Here is a 17,048-nt window from a genome sequence, read left to right on the forward strand (position 1 = left end):
CACACACACACACACACACACACACACTCACTCTGGGTAATCTGTATTCTAATTGCTCTTGACAAAAAGTGCCTTCCCATGATCTCTTCTGAAACTGTTTGAACTTCACAGGAGAGTCTGTCTCTGCTTTTCCACACAAGCCCTTCACTCAGGGCCTCTCTGAACACAGCAGAAGGGGATAGGCAGATTTAGTGCTGGCTCTGAAAATAGCCACTCTACAGAAGTCCCTCGGCAAGCTCCACATTCCCACTCTTAACGCCTAGAATACTGCAAGTCTCTCTTTGGAAGTTGGTCCCGTTTGACATCTTATCCTGAGTCAAATGCTTTGTTTTCCCTGGGAAGATGGATTTGGGTGAAGGGTCTTTTAGCTGGGCCCTAAATTCTCCTTCATTTGGGAAATGTAAAACTTGTTTGAGGAAAGCCTGTTTTCCAATGCTGCAGTGTATAAATTGTTCATTCTCACAAGAGGGAGAAGCAATGTAGTTTCATACTGATGATTAGTTGGTCCATTGATGAGCATTCAGCCAGTTGACGCAATTCCCCCTAGTAAAGTCAGATCTGAACCCTGAAGTAAATCGGTAATGCCATTTCTGTTTCTTTGTTTTGGAATATTGTTTATTTCTATGTTTAAATATATCTGCAGAGAGAGGATTAATCTTAGTGCTGCTTGAAAAGGTGGGAGGGAGGCTGTTGGATTCCGGATGGAAACAGAATACATAATAACAGAGTTGGAAGGGATCTTGGAGGTCTTCTAGTCCAACCCCCTGCTCAGGCAGGAAACCCTTTACCATTTCAGACCAATCATTGTCCAATCTCTTCTTAAAAACTTCCATAGTTGGAACATTCACAACTTCTAGAGGCAAGTTGTTCCACTGATTAATAGTTCTAGCTGTCAGGAAACATGGTGGACTAACATGTTTCTGCACTGTGGGGACCCCTCAGAGGCAAAGACTGACAGCCGGGCACTGGGCCTGAGATAACAGACTTTTCCAGACAATCTGAACTGAATTGTCATTAACTCATTCTATTAATTGCATATTGTATGGCAAGTTAAAGCTCTCAGGACCTTTTGCTTTTAACAGAGAAATCAAATTGTACACCATTTTAGAAGCCTGGGAGTTGGGTGGCATATAAATTTAACAAATTATTTTTATTGCAGTGTTTTCCAGGTATTTAAAAACCAGCATTGTTAGGTGATTCCAATCCTTCTACAAAAACTAGCCTCTTATGTCCATTGCATGCAGTGATGTATTTTCATCTCTTAAACTAAGGGTCCTAATCCCTGGTCCATGGATCAATACCAGGCTGCGCCATGCTAGCAACCAGGTCGCACAAACAAGCGAAGCCCCATCCATGACATGCAGGCAGCACGCAGAACCCCCCCCCCCCGATCCGCAGAAAATATCTTTCTCCATGGAACCAGTCTCTGCTGCCCAAAAGGTTGGGGGTCCCTGTCCTAAAGCATCTGTTGTATTGTCACCTTTTGTTGGTGGGAAAAGGAATTATCCAACAATATCTAGTGACGGTCCATGTAACAGATATCTTGTTTTCCAAAGTAAAGTTGAATGCTTGATCTTGGACAGGTCAGCTTTCTTACTACCACAGCTACAGGGCATTGAAATGTGATAATTTGGTGGTTGCTTCTGTTGTCACTGCAGACTGCTGCATCTCTTGAAAAGCTTGCCACTTCCCATGTATTGGCAGGACTAAAATAATGAAAACATTAATCCTATGTTGCTAGGGTGGACTGTGTTGGAATTCTGAAGTTGAGGAATGCAGATGTTGAAGCCCGAATAGGCATCGCTGGTTCTAAGAAAAAAAGCACTCGAGCCAGACTGGTTTTCCGTGTCAACATCCCGCGGAAAGATGGTTCTGTTCTAACGCTACAGACTCCGTCCTCGCCCGTTCTGTGCAGTAAGTGGCAAAGTCGAACTGTAAGGCAGGGCTCCTAATGACCAAAAGCCTCCTTACTTGTTGAGCTATCCTGCTTATCTACAGAGGATTAAACTTTACCAAAACAAAACCACAAGCTATTTTTAGTATTTACTGAAACAGAACTTAAGAGAATTTGCATAAAATGATCTATTTTAGTGACGTGAAGAATAAAACACGGATAAACAGAATTTGGATATTACATTAGGACCTCAGCTCATAAGTGTGTTCCATTCTGAAAATGGCAACAGCTGGCCATGAGTTCTCAGGGGAGGGAATTGTGCTGTACTTTCCCCTGTAAATGGAAAAGGAGTCTTACTTTTTGAATCTGACTTTTGCTTAAGCTTTTCATAGCATTTGTCCTTTCCACATATAGGCTGTTAGAGGCCTTAGGGTTATAGCTGATTGTGTGTGGGTATTTTCAGTTAAATCTCATTTTCTTTTTGGCGTAGCTCAACCTGCAGGTGTGCCGGAAATCCTCAAGAAAAGCCTGCATAGCTGTTCAGTGAAAGGAGAAGAGGAGGTCTTTTTGATTGGGAAGAATTTTCTGAAGGGAACCAAAGTGATCTTCCAAGAGAACATCTCTGGTGGGTATCAAGGTGTATGTGCCAAGGTTGGGCAAATGAAGCTCCAGGGGGACTGGAACGGCCAGCGTGAGAGCTGTGACTTCCTCAACAGCTGACTGGTGCCTTTGCATAACAACTTTCCTGCCTTGCTTTCAAACAGATGAAAGCTCCTGGAAAGCCGAGGCAGAAATTGACATGGAGCTGTTTCATCAGGTACTTGCTTCCTCAGGGATGTAATTATCCATTTGATCTTGAGAATATTAATTTAGGCATTACTATTAAAACGATCCCATTTTATGATATGTTTTGAAAGTGAGGTTCAGTTAGGCATGTAGATGCATTTTATTCCTGTGCTTAATGGGAAGGATAAATTTTCTGAAATCTCTGGAAGCTTTATGGCTGAATGTAGATTAAGACTGTGGTAAAAGCAATAATCTGAGTTCAGATCTTTTAAGCAAACAGAATTAGAGGGAAAAGTAGTATCAGATTGGAGTTTGTTGTTGTTGTTGTTGTTGTTGTTGTTAAGTTGCTTATAGGTGAGTTATTTTCTGCTGCAGCCTTTTGCTTATTTTATTTCTCTCTCCCAGTCTTTCCCTAAATTGCAAAATTGTTGTGCATTTCATTTCTTCTTTAAATTCTCTTTTGTGTGGAAGCCATTCCAACTTTTTTGAATTTGGCCATTTGGGAGTCCTAGTTTCAGCTGTGATAAGATGTCAGACTCAAAATGGTAATTTCATGTAAGGTGATCAGTTGTTATATTTAAACAAATCTTGCAGTAAATCTGCATTCAGATCAAAAATATAAGCTCCAAATGTAAAATTATTTTATAGCCCTTATTTTCTGCCTCAGGAAGGCCAGCAATAGCCTTTATATACCATTTGACAGTGCTTTACAGCCCTCTAAGCAGTTTACAGAATCAGCTTCATACCTAAATGAAATCCTCTTCACTTCTGTGGTGGAAAAAGGGATTGGGCTTTGTTGTCCTCACAGAAGCAGCTGTTAGCAAACTAGTAGTACTCTTGAGTCCAAAGAACAGGGCAGGTCTTGGATAGGGAGTTCCCTATCCATTCCTTCTCCTTAGTGGTTGTTAGGATTGGGACTCTGGTGGAAGTTTTCCTCAGCTTGGAAAGTCAGATTCACGTTCAGAGTTTGTGTGATTGAGTGCCAATGTACTTACTTGCCTTTAAGAGCTCCGTAGAGGAAACTTGAGTTTGTTTTGAGTCCTCTGCCTTTCCCTCTGTTCCCCCCTTCGATAAATTTTAGCAAAGGAAGTCACCAGCAAGTTTTTGTTTGTATGCCAGATTTCTGAAATGAAGGAGAGCTAGGAACAGGAACAGCCGGCCCTTTTTGATAAACATCTAAAATTTCTTATGTCAGATATCCCAGATTGGAGGCTGTTAATATCTTGCCACTTTTTTTTCCTTTCAGAATCATCTGATTGTGAAGGTGCCACCTTACCATGACCAGCAAATAACTACACCTGTTTCTGTTGGGATTTTTGTCATGACCAATGCTGGGAGATCACATGACATACAACAATTTACATACACTCCAGATACATGTATGTAAAAAGCACAATATTTGCAAGGTGTGGGGTCTTAGCCAAAGTTTGCACTGCTGGGCCAGGGAACACGAATCATTGGACTGAGGAAATCCTGGGCAGTGCTTGCAGTTTGAGAAAGAGACTGTGTGCAACTACCACAGATTTCAGGGAGCTGTGCTGAATGTTTCAATCATTGGCCTTTGGTTCTTGAAATGTGTACTCTTGTGCTTATTGTTGAACTGAAAAACTGGGAAGCTTGACATATAATTTCCTTGCTTACATCTCTTTTGAATGTTCCATTTCTTCGTCAGCAGCTCAGACTCTGAATGTGAATGTGAAGCAGGAAATATCCAGCCCAACCCAGCCCTGCTCTTTTGATGATGCAGCCAAAGGTAATTCTCAATTGCAGCCTTTCTTATCATCTTAGCCGAAGACTTTGTAAAACTGCTGAGTTCATCACATTGAAAAAGGGCCATCACAATTGAGTGACTTATTTGGGAACTTTAGGGCTACAGATGTTTTCTGTTAATGTGTGCCATTTCTCCTTAGATCTGTTTCCCAGCCAATTTCCAAAAATGCATTACAAAGTCTCGTGAACCTCTAACTTAACTCTGAGAATGATTTTTACTGTGGTGAGATATAAATGTAATAAACAAGCAAGACAGAGATTACCTGGCCTAACAAGCAGGCTAAGGTGTTTGTGCTGATAAGCTGAACCATAAGAGATGTGTCAATCCTCAGAGTGACATGGGTGTTTGTGTGTGTAGCAGCCATTTGGGTTGACATTGGCTTTCAGGAGTGTCTTTTACTGCAGAGACAGGCTAGTGCACAGCCAGGACTTGTCAGGAAAGATCCTCAGCTCTTCTCTGCATTAGATGCTGTATTTTTGAGTTTCATCCTCCTGGGGCTGACTTAGGGAGTGAATTCTCTTCTTTTCCTCCTGCAGCGAACTCCAGTGGCTGCAAGCTGGACCAAGTGAATCTTCTCCCCAGTGCCTTGGTAACTCCTCTCAGGTCAAACAGTGTCGTTAAGAATGAAGAGGCTGCTCCAATGGAACTTGTGGCCGAGAAAATGTCTCTTCCTGCCTTTAATGTAAGCAGCAGATGAAAAATGATTCTGGGCATATGTCTTTTATAAAAAAAGAAGAAAACTATAAAGATTTTATTCAGGACATTTGTTTAACATCAAATGTAGTTTGATATCTAATGTGACAGCTTTGGTAAGACTACAAATATTTCTTTCACTTTTTCCAATAGATAGGAGGAGTTTAACTGAAATGAAAATACTTTTTTTTCCCTTGCTTGTAAATAAGCAAAGGAAAGATGTGATAATACAATAATATGCCGTCCTTTTAAAATTGAACTGGCATAACAAACCTCATGTATTAACAGTTTTGCCCACCAGAAGAACTGTTGGCATTCTAGCAAAATCACCTGGGGAAAAAGGCTTTATGTCTTCTGACTGTGGTTTTAAGATATTATAATCCGTTCTGATAAAACAACATAACCTTCTTCTTCATGGTGGTGGTCATAACAATGCAAATTAATGGTGTAAGGAATGGATTTCTAAAAATTGGAAATATTTTCAGTGGAAAGTATATAATGTAGAATTCAGGATAGTTTATTTTTCTCCTTGAATTATGGTTAGGCAGTGAAAATTCTGAATCTTACTGCTATGTGTGCATATTTCTCTTCAGACAACCAGCGCCATTGGGCAAACTCAAACAACTTTGGAGACCACCATATCCAGCATCTTGGGGAACGGCCCTTTCTCCTCTTCTGCTTCTCATTTAGCTCAAGAGAGCGAAAAGCAGCCCCTGCAACCAAAGTATCCTCCTGAGACCAGGCCTACCCTTCAGGCTCCGGACCTGGTGCAGTCTGGCAGTTTTCCAGCCGCCGCTGCTCCGAACCAACTGCAGAACAGCGACACCCTCCTGCAGCAGCCCTCCCAGTTCCCCTTGAGGGAGCCTTCCTCCAGAGAGGCTTTGCAATCGGACAGCACAGCCATGGCTTTGTCCCAGCTGACGGAGGCCCCCCAACAGCCACCTCCCCTTCAGGAGTCCAGCCAGGCACTGCAGCAGCAGATCTCCTCAAGCATGTTCTCCTCAGCCGGCGGGGTGAGCCAGCTTCAGAGCACAATCCAGCAGCTGCAGGCGGGGAGTTTTCAGTCCAGCCCTGGTGGCAGTGGCAGCAACAGCAGCAGAAACGTTGACCTGGTTCAGCAAGTCCTGGAAGCTCAGCAGCAGCTGTCCTCTGTCCTCTTTTCAGGCTCCGAGAGTGAGGATGTTCAAGAGCAGCTCAATGTAGAAATTTTCCAGCAGGTTAGCCAAATCCAGAATGGAGTCAACCAGGGCATGTTTTCTTCATCAGACACCGTTCACTCAAGAGTAGAAGACCTTCTCCCCAGCGGAACCGAGACCATGCACCCACAACCAGAGACTTCATTGGCTGGCCAGCAGCAAGTGCAGCAGCAGGCGCAAGCGATGGAGACGTCTGCTGCGATGGTGATTGACATGCAGCAAGGCCTTTGCCAGGCCTCCAGCCGCATGCCATCCGACTTGTTCGCCTCCTCTTCCTCCTCCTCCTCCTCCTCCTCCTCCTCGGGAAATGGAAGCATCCAGCAGTCCCCAGTGTACCCGCCAACTTCCCATTTGATAGGTGGGCTGTCAGCAAACGAAGACATGCAAATGCAGTGTGAGCTGTTCCCTCCCACCAGTGTCTCCAGCAACGACGCAGGTACTCCAGGGCAGCAGCAGCAGGAGCAGGTGCCCACTGGCGGCTCTGCCTTGTTCCCTGCTTCGGGCTCTGCGGAAGGCAAAGAAGTTTCAGGACAAGCCAAACAGATGCAGAGCACCGTGTTTCAGGCGATGGTCCAAATGCAACACAGTGGGGAAAGCCAGGCCCAGGTTGCTCTTTTTCCTTCCTCAGAGGACATGATGGCTGCCGTTCAAGGCGCCGGAGCCCAGCAGCAGGGCGGGGGGCTCTTCCAGCAGAGTGGAGAGATGCTCTCTCTCCAGGCCGGCAGTTTTTTGCCCCCGGCTGCCCATTCCCAGCCTCAGCTGTTCCACTCTCAGAGCCCCATTGGGGACACCCAGAGCATCTCTCAGGAGACCCCCAGTTCTCTTTTCCACAGCCAGAATGCTGCCTCTTCTTCTGAACAGCTGCAGCAGCCCATGTTTCACTCCCAGGGGAGCCTAGGAGTTGTTCCGGACCAGCAGGCAGGCAGCCTGTTTCTCTCCCAGAATGCTTTGGGCTCCTCCGTTGCGCAGGAGGAGCAGATGCCATTCTTTGCCACACAAAGCTCTCTTTCTCCCTTGCAAGGCCCGGCCAGAACTGAGCAGCAACCCTCCTTCCAGCAGCCCCACCTCCAAGGCCCTCTGCTCACCCAGGAGCAGCACCAGTCAACACATCAGGGCCTCTTCCAGGCCCAAGTAACCCTAGGCCCCCTCCCTCCCTCTGGGGTGCCTCCCAACCAACAGGGGAGCATTTTCCAAGCTCAGCATTCACTTGTGGCTCTTCAGAATAGTGCCTCCACCCAAGAGCAGCAGCAGCAGCAGCAAAACATGCGGTTCAGTCAGAACACCATGGGCTCCGTGGCTTCTCAGAAGCCAACGCTGCTGTTCAGCTCCAATCCCAGCACGATGACCAGCCAGGAGCAACAGCAGAGCCAGCCTCTCTTCCACCCCCAGAGTAGCCTGGCCCAGAGGGGCCAAGAGCAGCAGCCCATGCAGTTCCAGAGCCAGAGTTCAGGCTCCACCCAAGCTGAGCCTCCACAGCCACCACCAAGTTTATTCCATGGCTCCCCCCAGATCCAGCTGGTCCAGGGATCCCCCAGCCCTCAGGAGCAGCCAGTCACCCTCTTCATATCATCGGCTTCCATGTCTGCCTTGCAGAGCAACATGAGCCAGCAGGAGTTGCAGCAACCCACTCTGTACTCCTCACAGAGCAACCTGCCAAACATCCAGGACACTTCATCGCCCCCCCAGCAGCAGCAGCAGCAGCAACAGCAAGCAGCCTCTTTGTTTCACAATGCATCTGCTGGAAGTTCCATCAGCCAGCTGCAGAACTCCACTTCATCCCCACAGACCTCCGGGATATTCCTCTTTGGCATCCAAGACAGTAAGTCTGAGTGTAAAGAGCACTAGATTTTCCTTGCTGGTCTGCCTCTAATGTTGGCATTCTGTTTTACATACCTAAGCTATGAAAACACAAATACAGACTTAATTCAGATCAAAATGCTGTGGGGTTTTATGGGCATTGTAACTACTTGGGTTGAAATTCGCATTCAAATTCATGATTCTGCTTAGTTCTCCCTGCTCAGCAAGTTTACACTTGGCTCTGAGTGATGTTTGCAAGACCATGTTGGTCATCAGCCTTGATCTAGATGCATTGTTGGAATTTTGTTTCTTCAGCAGGTTGTGGCCAGCTCTTAACATCTGGACCGGGCTCCGTGTCAGAGCAGATGATGACCCTCAGCCAAGCACAGAATGAGGCACAGCCATCTGTCACAGCTCTCCTATCCCAGCAAATGTCAGAGAGTCCTCAGATTTCTTCTGCAATGACCACCAATCAGAATATGAAGAAGATTGATGACTTGCTTGTATCCCTACAAAATCAGGGGAACAATACCATGGCTGGCTCCTTCTAACAAGTGAGGTAAGCCAGAACCTTTTCTCAAGCTGCAGAAGTTTTTAATTAATGAAATTGGAGAGCATGTAGCATTCTCTGTGCTGTTGTTTGCCTGGAAAGGAGATGGGATTAGCGCTCATCTTGCGAGCCGATTGAGCACAGGCCTAATTCTTGAATCAGGCACTTGTTTTGGGGTTCTTTGGAGGTAAAGGCAGCTCTATATCCAAAGGTGCTGGTTACCACTGAATGATTTTGCTTAGAAAACTGTGTGGATGGACTGTGTCGGCCATAATATATCATCTTAGTCATTACTGCTAGACACTTTTTTCTTTAAAAACTCGAGGCAGTTGAAATTCTGCCAAGTTGAATGCAGTTATAAAAAAGGCACTCTAGCACTGCCATGTTAACTTCAGCATTATTGGGCCCCAATCCAGAGTGAAAGAGATCCCGATAAACTGTGTCCTCTTCTGTCATTGATTCAGTTTCCCCCATCTTTACAACCCTGCATAATCTCCTCTTTCAGAGAAGCAATGATTGCTGCTTGAATTTAGGCTCCTGGAAGGACCGTCTCATCCCAGTGGGATTGGCCCGCCCCACTGGTGCTGGCAGAGCAGGCATGGGTTGGGCCCATCGGCCAGGGCATTCTGTCTATTGGGGTCCAGGAGTAGAGCCTTCTCTGCCATTGTGCCTGTCCTTTGGAATGTCTTGCCCCCCGAAGTGAAGTTGGCGCCAACCCTCCTGACTTTCGGCAAGAGCCTAAAGATCTGGCTCTGCCAGCTGGCTTGGGGTTCCAAAGGAGGGGCTTCAGTGTTGGGGTGGTTAATAGAGTTAAAAGAGCTCCTACCCCCTTCTCGTCCCTCTCCATTTTAGAGCTAGGTTGATTATCCAGATTTTTTATATCATTATATCATTATATATATTTATTATATCATTATATATATATTGTAATATATATATATATATTACAAACTATTCTAAAAATACGAGTTCCAGGTATATTAGTAAAAAAAAGAGAGGCAGACATACTGCGAACTCCAGAACTTAAGATTTTAAAATTTTAAAAGAATTAAAATTTTATTTTACTAAGCTTTCGTTAGCCATCTGCTGACATTGTCAGAGTATTAAACTACCATTACAGAGATCTCTGCCTTTATATGCCATTAATCAATTTAGCCCTTGCACGTGTAATAGGCCCTTCCAGCTGTCTCCCACTTGTAATCAGCTGTGTTGTTTTTGCTGTCATCATCCTGGACGATGGAGGCTTGGGGTGCAGACCACGGCGGCATCACCAGCTGCTACACCCCCCTCCGATCCCCACACAAAGCAAACTGACACACCATGAACACATGGCAAGAGCTCAAACTTGGAGCCAAACCAAAGCCCGGGATGTGGCATCATAGCCATCTGCTCAGGACATTACATCAAAAAACTCAGGATATCACAACACTAGAACTCAGGATGTTAACACACAGCCCATTACCCAGGTCATTAAAACACAAAAGACTAATGGGCACACATCAAGGACCTCACCCACACAGGATGTTACGAAACAGCCACTAATCTGCAAACATCAACTCCATCAACTAATCAAGATGTAACAACACTGGCAACCAACCCACTCACAGCAACAAAGCCAGCACCCCACATCTCCCCACCAGTATTTATAGAGAGACAGCAGCTCCGATCACGCTTTGCTCGCACAGGCACGAAGCCGAAGGCACCAGCCTGAAGATGACGAGAGTTGCCTTGTGGTAAGATGGGTGGCTAATCAGTTTTACAAAGAAATAAATGAACCTAGCCTGCTTAGCAGCCTGAAGAGCCAAGAGAATCACGACTCTAACCTACAGGTAGCAGATCTCACAGCTTTGCTCTACAAGCTCCAAAGTGTCCCAAATTGAATCACCGGCTACTGTTTCACTCATCACAGGGTGGCAGGCTGTGCCCAGCTGGCACCAGAGCCAGAGCAGATAGAAGCAACTATGGTGAGGCTGCTGGTGTTTTGTCCTGTTTACCTTCTCATGGACTTCCCAGACAGGAGTCTGTGAAAGCAATAAGCATAGAGAAGAATGGAGTGGCTGCCATTGTAGGGGCTCCAACATGAGCCCTTAAGAGTGCTGGGTTGTATCCACTTTTAATCTGATGACAGCCTTTCACTGAGTACCTTTTCACGGAGAAAACTCTGTTGTTGAAGGCTGCTGAACGCAAGGGAGGGAGGGTGAGTCTTTGTGTTATTTATAAATGTCTTTTTGTTTTCTTTCTTTCATTCAGAAATCCTGCACTGGACAGACTGCATTATCTCTGGTGATTCTGGAGTTTAGCAAAGTAGCGTTAACTCTTTGTTGAAAGATGGCCGGAAGCAACATTTTCATTCTTGCTTTGGAAGAACACCACTCTGGAAGTTCTGCTGAAGTGGGGGGCAAAGCCAGGTTTTATGTTATCCAGGCATGAGTTGGACTGTTATCCCCGTCCCCAGTTCTGAGAGGGATGCGGAGTTTGGCTGTCACGTGTCAGCAGCACAAGACAAGAACATTGGGCTTGCTCTCTCCCTCTCCCATTCTTTTTCTGGTTTTCACAATTCTTTGGGTGCATTTCCTGTGTCCTCAATCATTTGACGGTTTCCCATGATTTGTGGCCAAGTATGGAAATGGTTTCCATTGAAAAATGTGGTTTGAGTGGTATGGCAAAGTCTTCTGTGTATGCTGTGAATCCCACCCAGGATCATGGCTTGTTGCTGCACGTGTTGGGTGGTGAAAGTTTATGTCTGGATTGGGCTCTGAAGCAGCAGCTGCTCCCATCAGAGTGGTGGAGGATCCCCTGGGGTGGGGGAGGTTTGGGGAGCACCAGGAGGGCCTTGCAGGGAAGGCAGCCTCTGATCGGGGCTGTGGCTTGCTGACAGCTGGGCGCGAGTGACCTCAGTGCTATGCTGTTCTCCCTTCTCAGAAGGAACCAGTTGCTGGTCTAAGGAACTGGGCTCTTTTCGGAGTCTGCTTTGATCAAACGGTGGCTGACTCTTCTTAAAGCTTCTCACTGGAGTTTCCCACCCTTCTATTTAAATATTCTGCCATGTACAGAATTAACTTTTTGGAGGACCAGAAAACGAGAAAAAAAATGTTTGTGGTGAATGCATGGCAGGATTTAAGGAAGGAAGAGTAGAGTTTAGGTTGCTTTTGACACCATTGCCATTGCTGGGAGATGGAGGCTCCATGCTGGGAACATGGGACCTTCTCTAAGCTCCATTTTGAACTCAAAGCTGGGGAGCAGCCTCGCTCCTGCCAGAGGTGTTTGATAAAAGGCCAGTGCGGTCCAGGCCATGTGATCCTGGCATGCTCTCCTGGGGTTCACTGCCTGCAGCCACCTCCAGGTCTCTTGCACATCCACCATGCGTGGGGTGTCTGCCACTCCAGAGTGTCCCTGTGCAGCTCTTGCTGACCTCGGGGGCTGTTTTGAGTATGCCTCAGCTGTTTGTCTTCTGTGTTGAGAAGAATGTCACTTGTCTCCCTTGTGAGGGGGGGCCTTTCTCATGCTGTGCCAGTCCGTCTCTTCTGTTAGTGGTCCATGTGTTCTGTCCCAAGAAGTTTGGGTTACGTTTTCAGTAGTACAGGCTCTTTTGCCGATATGAAGGGAACTTTTCAGAAAGAGACCTACTCGAGGTCATTTAATTTTGAATACAGTTTTCAGTCGTTCAAGTTTTGGATGGTTTATATCCAATGTGTGTTTCATTTTTTGGAAAGCTCTATTTTGTATTTAGTAAATGATAAACTATTTTGCTATTTGTACTAGATGAGTACATTGGCATATATATATATATATATATATATAATATAATATATATATTATACACACATACATTCATACACATATATTCTTCTTGCCACAGATTTTTGTGGCAAACGTGAGTTTATAGTCTCTTCTCCCACCACATGGCGTCTGGTTATGGGGGAAAGGGGACAGATTTGTTAAATCTTCATGGAGTGTTTCTGTAATTTTTGTGGCAGGTGTTCCTTCTTCTGGCCATTCCATCAGTGCTGGCTGGCCGTGAAGGCAGCTTCATGGCCGAGGGATGGACCTCCTGCTGTGGGGGACTTGGCAGGGGAGTCCCATGGGGTGACTTCTTAAAAGCTGGGATTTGATTCCGCTTTTATTCTCTGTTGATGTCTAACATGGCTTTTTAATTTATAACACTAATACTTTCTGCTTTCCCTCTCTTGTAAATCCTATAGATTCCTTGAACCTAATTCTGATGCTGAGAAAGAGAGATGCACACATGTGGAGGGAATTATGGGGAGGCAGAGAGGAGAGTGCAAAAGTTCCCAAGCCAGTTTGTTGTTTTTTTTTTGGGGGGGGGGTATGTGTCACAGTCTGAGGTCAGCTCCTTGTTAAGAGGTCTCCCATCCTCTCTGAAGGGGGGATGAACAGGGGCTGTCTGGTGAGCTGCTTGGGGCCAATGCTGAGACATCTGGGACCAATCCTTCTTTGAACCGAGGTTCTGCTGATCCTCTTGCCACCTCTTGTGACATCAGCATCTGCTGCTTGTGCAAAATGGTGAAACTGATACTTTGTTAGTTGGTTTTTACTTTTCCTTGGTCCAGTTTAGGTCAATATTTAAATGTGCAACATTTTGAATATGTGATTTGGTTACCAAATGTATCTTTTTTGAGCAAAGGGGCTGCTCAGTAGCTGGCAGAGGCTGGTCCTACATCTTTGCTCCTGCTTTCTGTGGGCAAAGGGAGCGGAATCAGCAGAGCTTCCCTTGGCAAGCCCTTCACCTGGCTGCTTCAGCAATCCAGCTGGAACTTGCTGCGTTTCTGCACAAAAGCTGCATTCCCCACCTCGCTGTTTTCAGGGCACTGGCACAAGGAATGTGAGGGACACTGATGAATGAGAAGGCTAACGGGGAAGAAGGACCCATCTTTTCTTGTGGGAGATAGTCCCTGCCTTTTATGTCAAGCTCCCTAGCTAAAGCAGGGATTATGGAATTCATTTGTAGAATTAAGTAAGGCTTCATGGTTATAAGCCCCAGGAAGATGATTACAGTTTAAAAGAAAGTGTAGTATTTTAAAATACAGTACATCTCCTTTATTAAAGTTTATATTAAGAATTTTCCCATACAGGTAATCCTTGACATACATCCTTTCATTTAGTGACCAAAGTTACAACAGCACTGAAAAAAGTGTTTTACAACCGATCCTCACACTTACCATGATCATATGATCAAAATTCCAGCACTGGCAACTGGCGTGCATAGCTGCTGGTTCCAGCATCCCGGGGTCAAGGGACAGCCGTTTGAGATCTTCCCAGCCAACTTCTGACAAACAGAGTCAATGGGGGGAAGACAGATTCAGTTAACAACTATGTGATTGGCTTGACAATCATGGAAGAAAAGGTGGTAAAATTGGGTGTGATTCACTTAACAATTGCCATTCTTAGCAATGGAAATTCTGATCTCAGTTGTGGTCATAAATTGAGGACTACCTGTAGAATAAAAAGCAAATTGAAAGAAAAAAAAGTGCAAGAAATGAAAAAAAAGAAAAGAATTTAATGACTTTTCAACAGGTTTGGTTTAATAATCCCTCCTTAGATATATCATAAAATGTATAATCCCTCAGTCCCTTATTTAATCCACGCCTGGTTTAATCTTCAAACCCATAAACCACTTTCATTTCTTCTTTCTGGAAGAAGTCCATACGATTTCCAATCATTCAAAAAAAGTTTTTTTTTCTATGACTAAATACTGTAGGTCAGTTTTACCATTTCTGCAAATCCTGACATTTTCACAATCCATTCCTCCACTGTGGGGATTTCATTAACCTTTCATTCCATAGTTGTGTTTATGATAATCTTGCTGCAATTATCATCTATAAGATCAGTCTGCCATGCGTTTTTTATAATTCATTTTCCATAAGACTGAATAAAGAGAGTTCTAGTTTCTTGGAAATAGTAATCTTTTAAGATTCTTTGCATCATTGTGTGAATTTGTATCCAAAGTTTTATTGGCTTTCTTACAAGTCCATCATCATTATAAAATATCCTCTCGTGTTTTTAACATTTCTAACACTAATTTGAAATACTTTTATATTTTTTGATAACTTTCCTGGTGTCATAAACCAATAATACATCATTTTATTTAAAAAATTCCCTTAGATTTATAACATAATGTAAATTTAACATCAATTACCCAAGTTTTCTCCCAATATCAATCTCTATGTTATATCTAAAATTAACAGACCATTTTGTCATGCAATCTTAAACTTGTTCATCTTCTTAAGAAAAGTTTATACATTTTTCCTATTATCCCAAAGGTTCTTTTTTCAAGAGGCAACTCTACACCAGAAAGTCCGGCTGCTTCTTGAAAAAGCACTTTTGGGACAACTGTGACCTAGATGACTGAGAATCTCCATAGATTTTTCTATTACACATTCTTCATTTCTGTACATTTCAATTTCAAATTCCAAATTATATTTTTCAGTTCCACTTGTCTTTTTATCCAGATTAACTGTACCTATCCAAACCATTGAAAGCTATAGCCCTCTGAGATCAGTTGTTAGTCATTTCTTCATATATGCTGCTGGTGTTCTGTAGAATACTTCTTTGCTAAAAGTCAATAAAGGTATCTTCAGGCACAACCAGTGTTTATATTTATTTCATATTCTCAAAGCATTCTTTTTCACATAATTAAAATCCACATTGTTATGCTACAAATAAAAACCTACAGCAAACAAACCTCAGATTATGACCCTCCATTTCAAACATTCTTTTTTTTCTCAGCAAGACCCATCATTTCATCCAAATTAAACAACAGACTGCAAAGTATAAAGTCAAGCAATCCTAATGCTCCCTATCTTTTGCATCCTGCAGAATTTTGAATTTAACCCTTGATTTTTTGCCATGCCACATAAATCTAGATAAAATTATTGCTGCTTTTTAAAAAAAGCATTTTTCAAAAACTAGGATTGTTTGAAATAAAACATTATTTTGTTAATGTATTTGTTCTCACAGAAATTCTTCAAAGCTGTGCAAGTTGCAACTTCTCCTTTTTTAATAACACACAATTCGTATTAGCCATAGTAACATCTAACTGATTAAGATTCTGCCTAGAAACCTGGAGATTGTGAGTTCTAGTTCCACCTTAATCAAAAGCCAGCTAGATGATGACTTTGGGTTAGTCACTCTCCTTCAGACCTCAGGAGAAGGCAGAGACAAACCACAAATGAAATCTTGCTAAGAAAACTGCAGGGACTTATCCAGGCAGTTGCCAGGAGTCAAGACTGACTCAAAGGTGTGCACGCGTGCACACACACACAGACCTAATTTTTTTCTCAGTCTGAAGAAAAGCCAATAGTCACTCATAGGTGGGAGTGGATCCCAATCTTTGCAAGCAGCTTCTGATTTAGCCATAGCGAGCAGGCAGTTTCCCAAAGGACGAAATCCTTTTTCAGCTAGACTTCTGCACGTCCTGAAGCAATTACCAGGCTGATCCTCCCTTCCCCTCTGCTATAAATGCAGCAGCCGGCTTAGGCTGTTGCATTTGCGCTCTGTCGGCTTGGGGGTCAGCCTCCCTCTGTGGCAATGGAGTCTCCTTGGAGCCAAAAGCTTTGTGAATGCTAGAGAGGCTCTCCCTGCATGCCCCAGCTTCCCCAGAGTGTTGGTCACCTTGCAAAGGAAGCTGCGTGGATCATGGGAAATGGAGGCTCCAGGCTTTGCCTTCTTCCAGTGTCGTCCTACTTTCCTTCCTCTTATTTCCTGCGTTCCTGCTTTGCTTTGGGCAGGACAGAGATCAAGCAGCCATTGAGCAGCCCCTTCCGGACCCTGCAATGTGAATGTAGCCTGATTTGGCCCATTGTGCATTTGTGTATCCCTGGCTTGTGTCAGTGGGTTTCTCAAAGCACTGATAACCAATTTTCAATTTATTCTATTGAAGGGGCTGGGGTGGGGTACTTTGTTTGCATTTGTTTTTTTAGCTCTTCTGTGATAACTTGTTGGATATTAAAAGAGATATTTTGCTTCAGTTGGGATATTTGTATACTTGCAACTATATTTCTGTACACAGCTGCAGTCCAGAATAAAACTTTGAAAGTTTTCATTTCACGGTGTAAAACTTGTGCTGTTCTTTCCAACATCTTCCATGTAATAGCATTAATTCCCTGAGTTTTGCAAAGTGCCTTCCTCTTAGGCTCAGAAGCTGAAGAACACCAAGACTGCATGAACATCCTATCCATTCCAAAGCCTCATTTTTTCTGTTGCGCTCTCCATCTGACTTGCCACTTGGAGCTGCATACTTGGTATTCCTCAACAAATTTTGGGGTTGTCTGGGGATGCTTATCCTGGGAAGAGCATTGGGAGAAGTGCAGATTTCTGTCTTGCCAAAGTGGAGGGGGGAGG

At 44.2% G+C, this 17,048-nt stretch overlaps 1 protein-coding gene across 3 annotated transcripts in view; it reads left to right on the forward strand.

The window, feature by feature from the left end:
• NFAT5 (nuclear factor of activated T cells 5) overlaps positions 1–16,754 on the forward strand; it is a 43,124-nt gene extending 26,370 nt beyond the window's left edge. Inside the window, exons 6-14 of one of the 3 annotated variants that reach the window (XM_070953129.1) lie at positions 1,742–1,914; positions 2,385–2,519; positions 2,659–2,711; positions 3,927–4,059; positions 4,353–4,433; positions 4,988–5,133; positions 5,738–8,159; positions 8,453–8,696; positions 10,938–16,754. In XM_070953129.1, the coding sequence (XP_070809230.1) occupies positions 1,742–1,914; positions 2,385–2,519; positions 2,659–2,711; positions 3,927–4,059; positions 4,353–4,433; positions 4,988–5,133; positions 5,738–8,159; positions 8,453–8,688 (3,379 nt within the window). In that variant the 3' untranslated portion in view covers positions 8,689–8,696; positions 10,938–16,754. The remainder of the gene's footprint in view (positions 1–1,741; positions 1,915–2,384; positions 2,520–2,658; positions 2,712–3,926; positions 4,060–4,352; positions 4,434–4,987; positions 5,134–5,737; positions 8,160–8,452; positions 8,697–10,937) is intronic. The other 2 variants (XM_070953130.1, XM_070953131.1) reach the window with 2 other exon arrangements.
• Positions 16,755–17,048: the final 294 nt, after the last annotated feature.

Source organism: Pituophis catenifer, unplaced genomic scaffold (genome assembly GCF_029215685.1).
Source record: "Pituophis catenifer annectens isolate HBS135680 unplaced genomic scaffold, rPitCat1.0.hap2 SCAF_13, whole genome shotgun sequence".
In the NCBI taxonomy this organism is placed as follows: Eukaryota; Metazoa; Chordata; class Lepidosauria; order Squamata; family Colubridae; genus Pituophis; species Pituophis catenifer.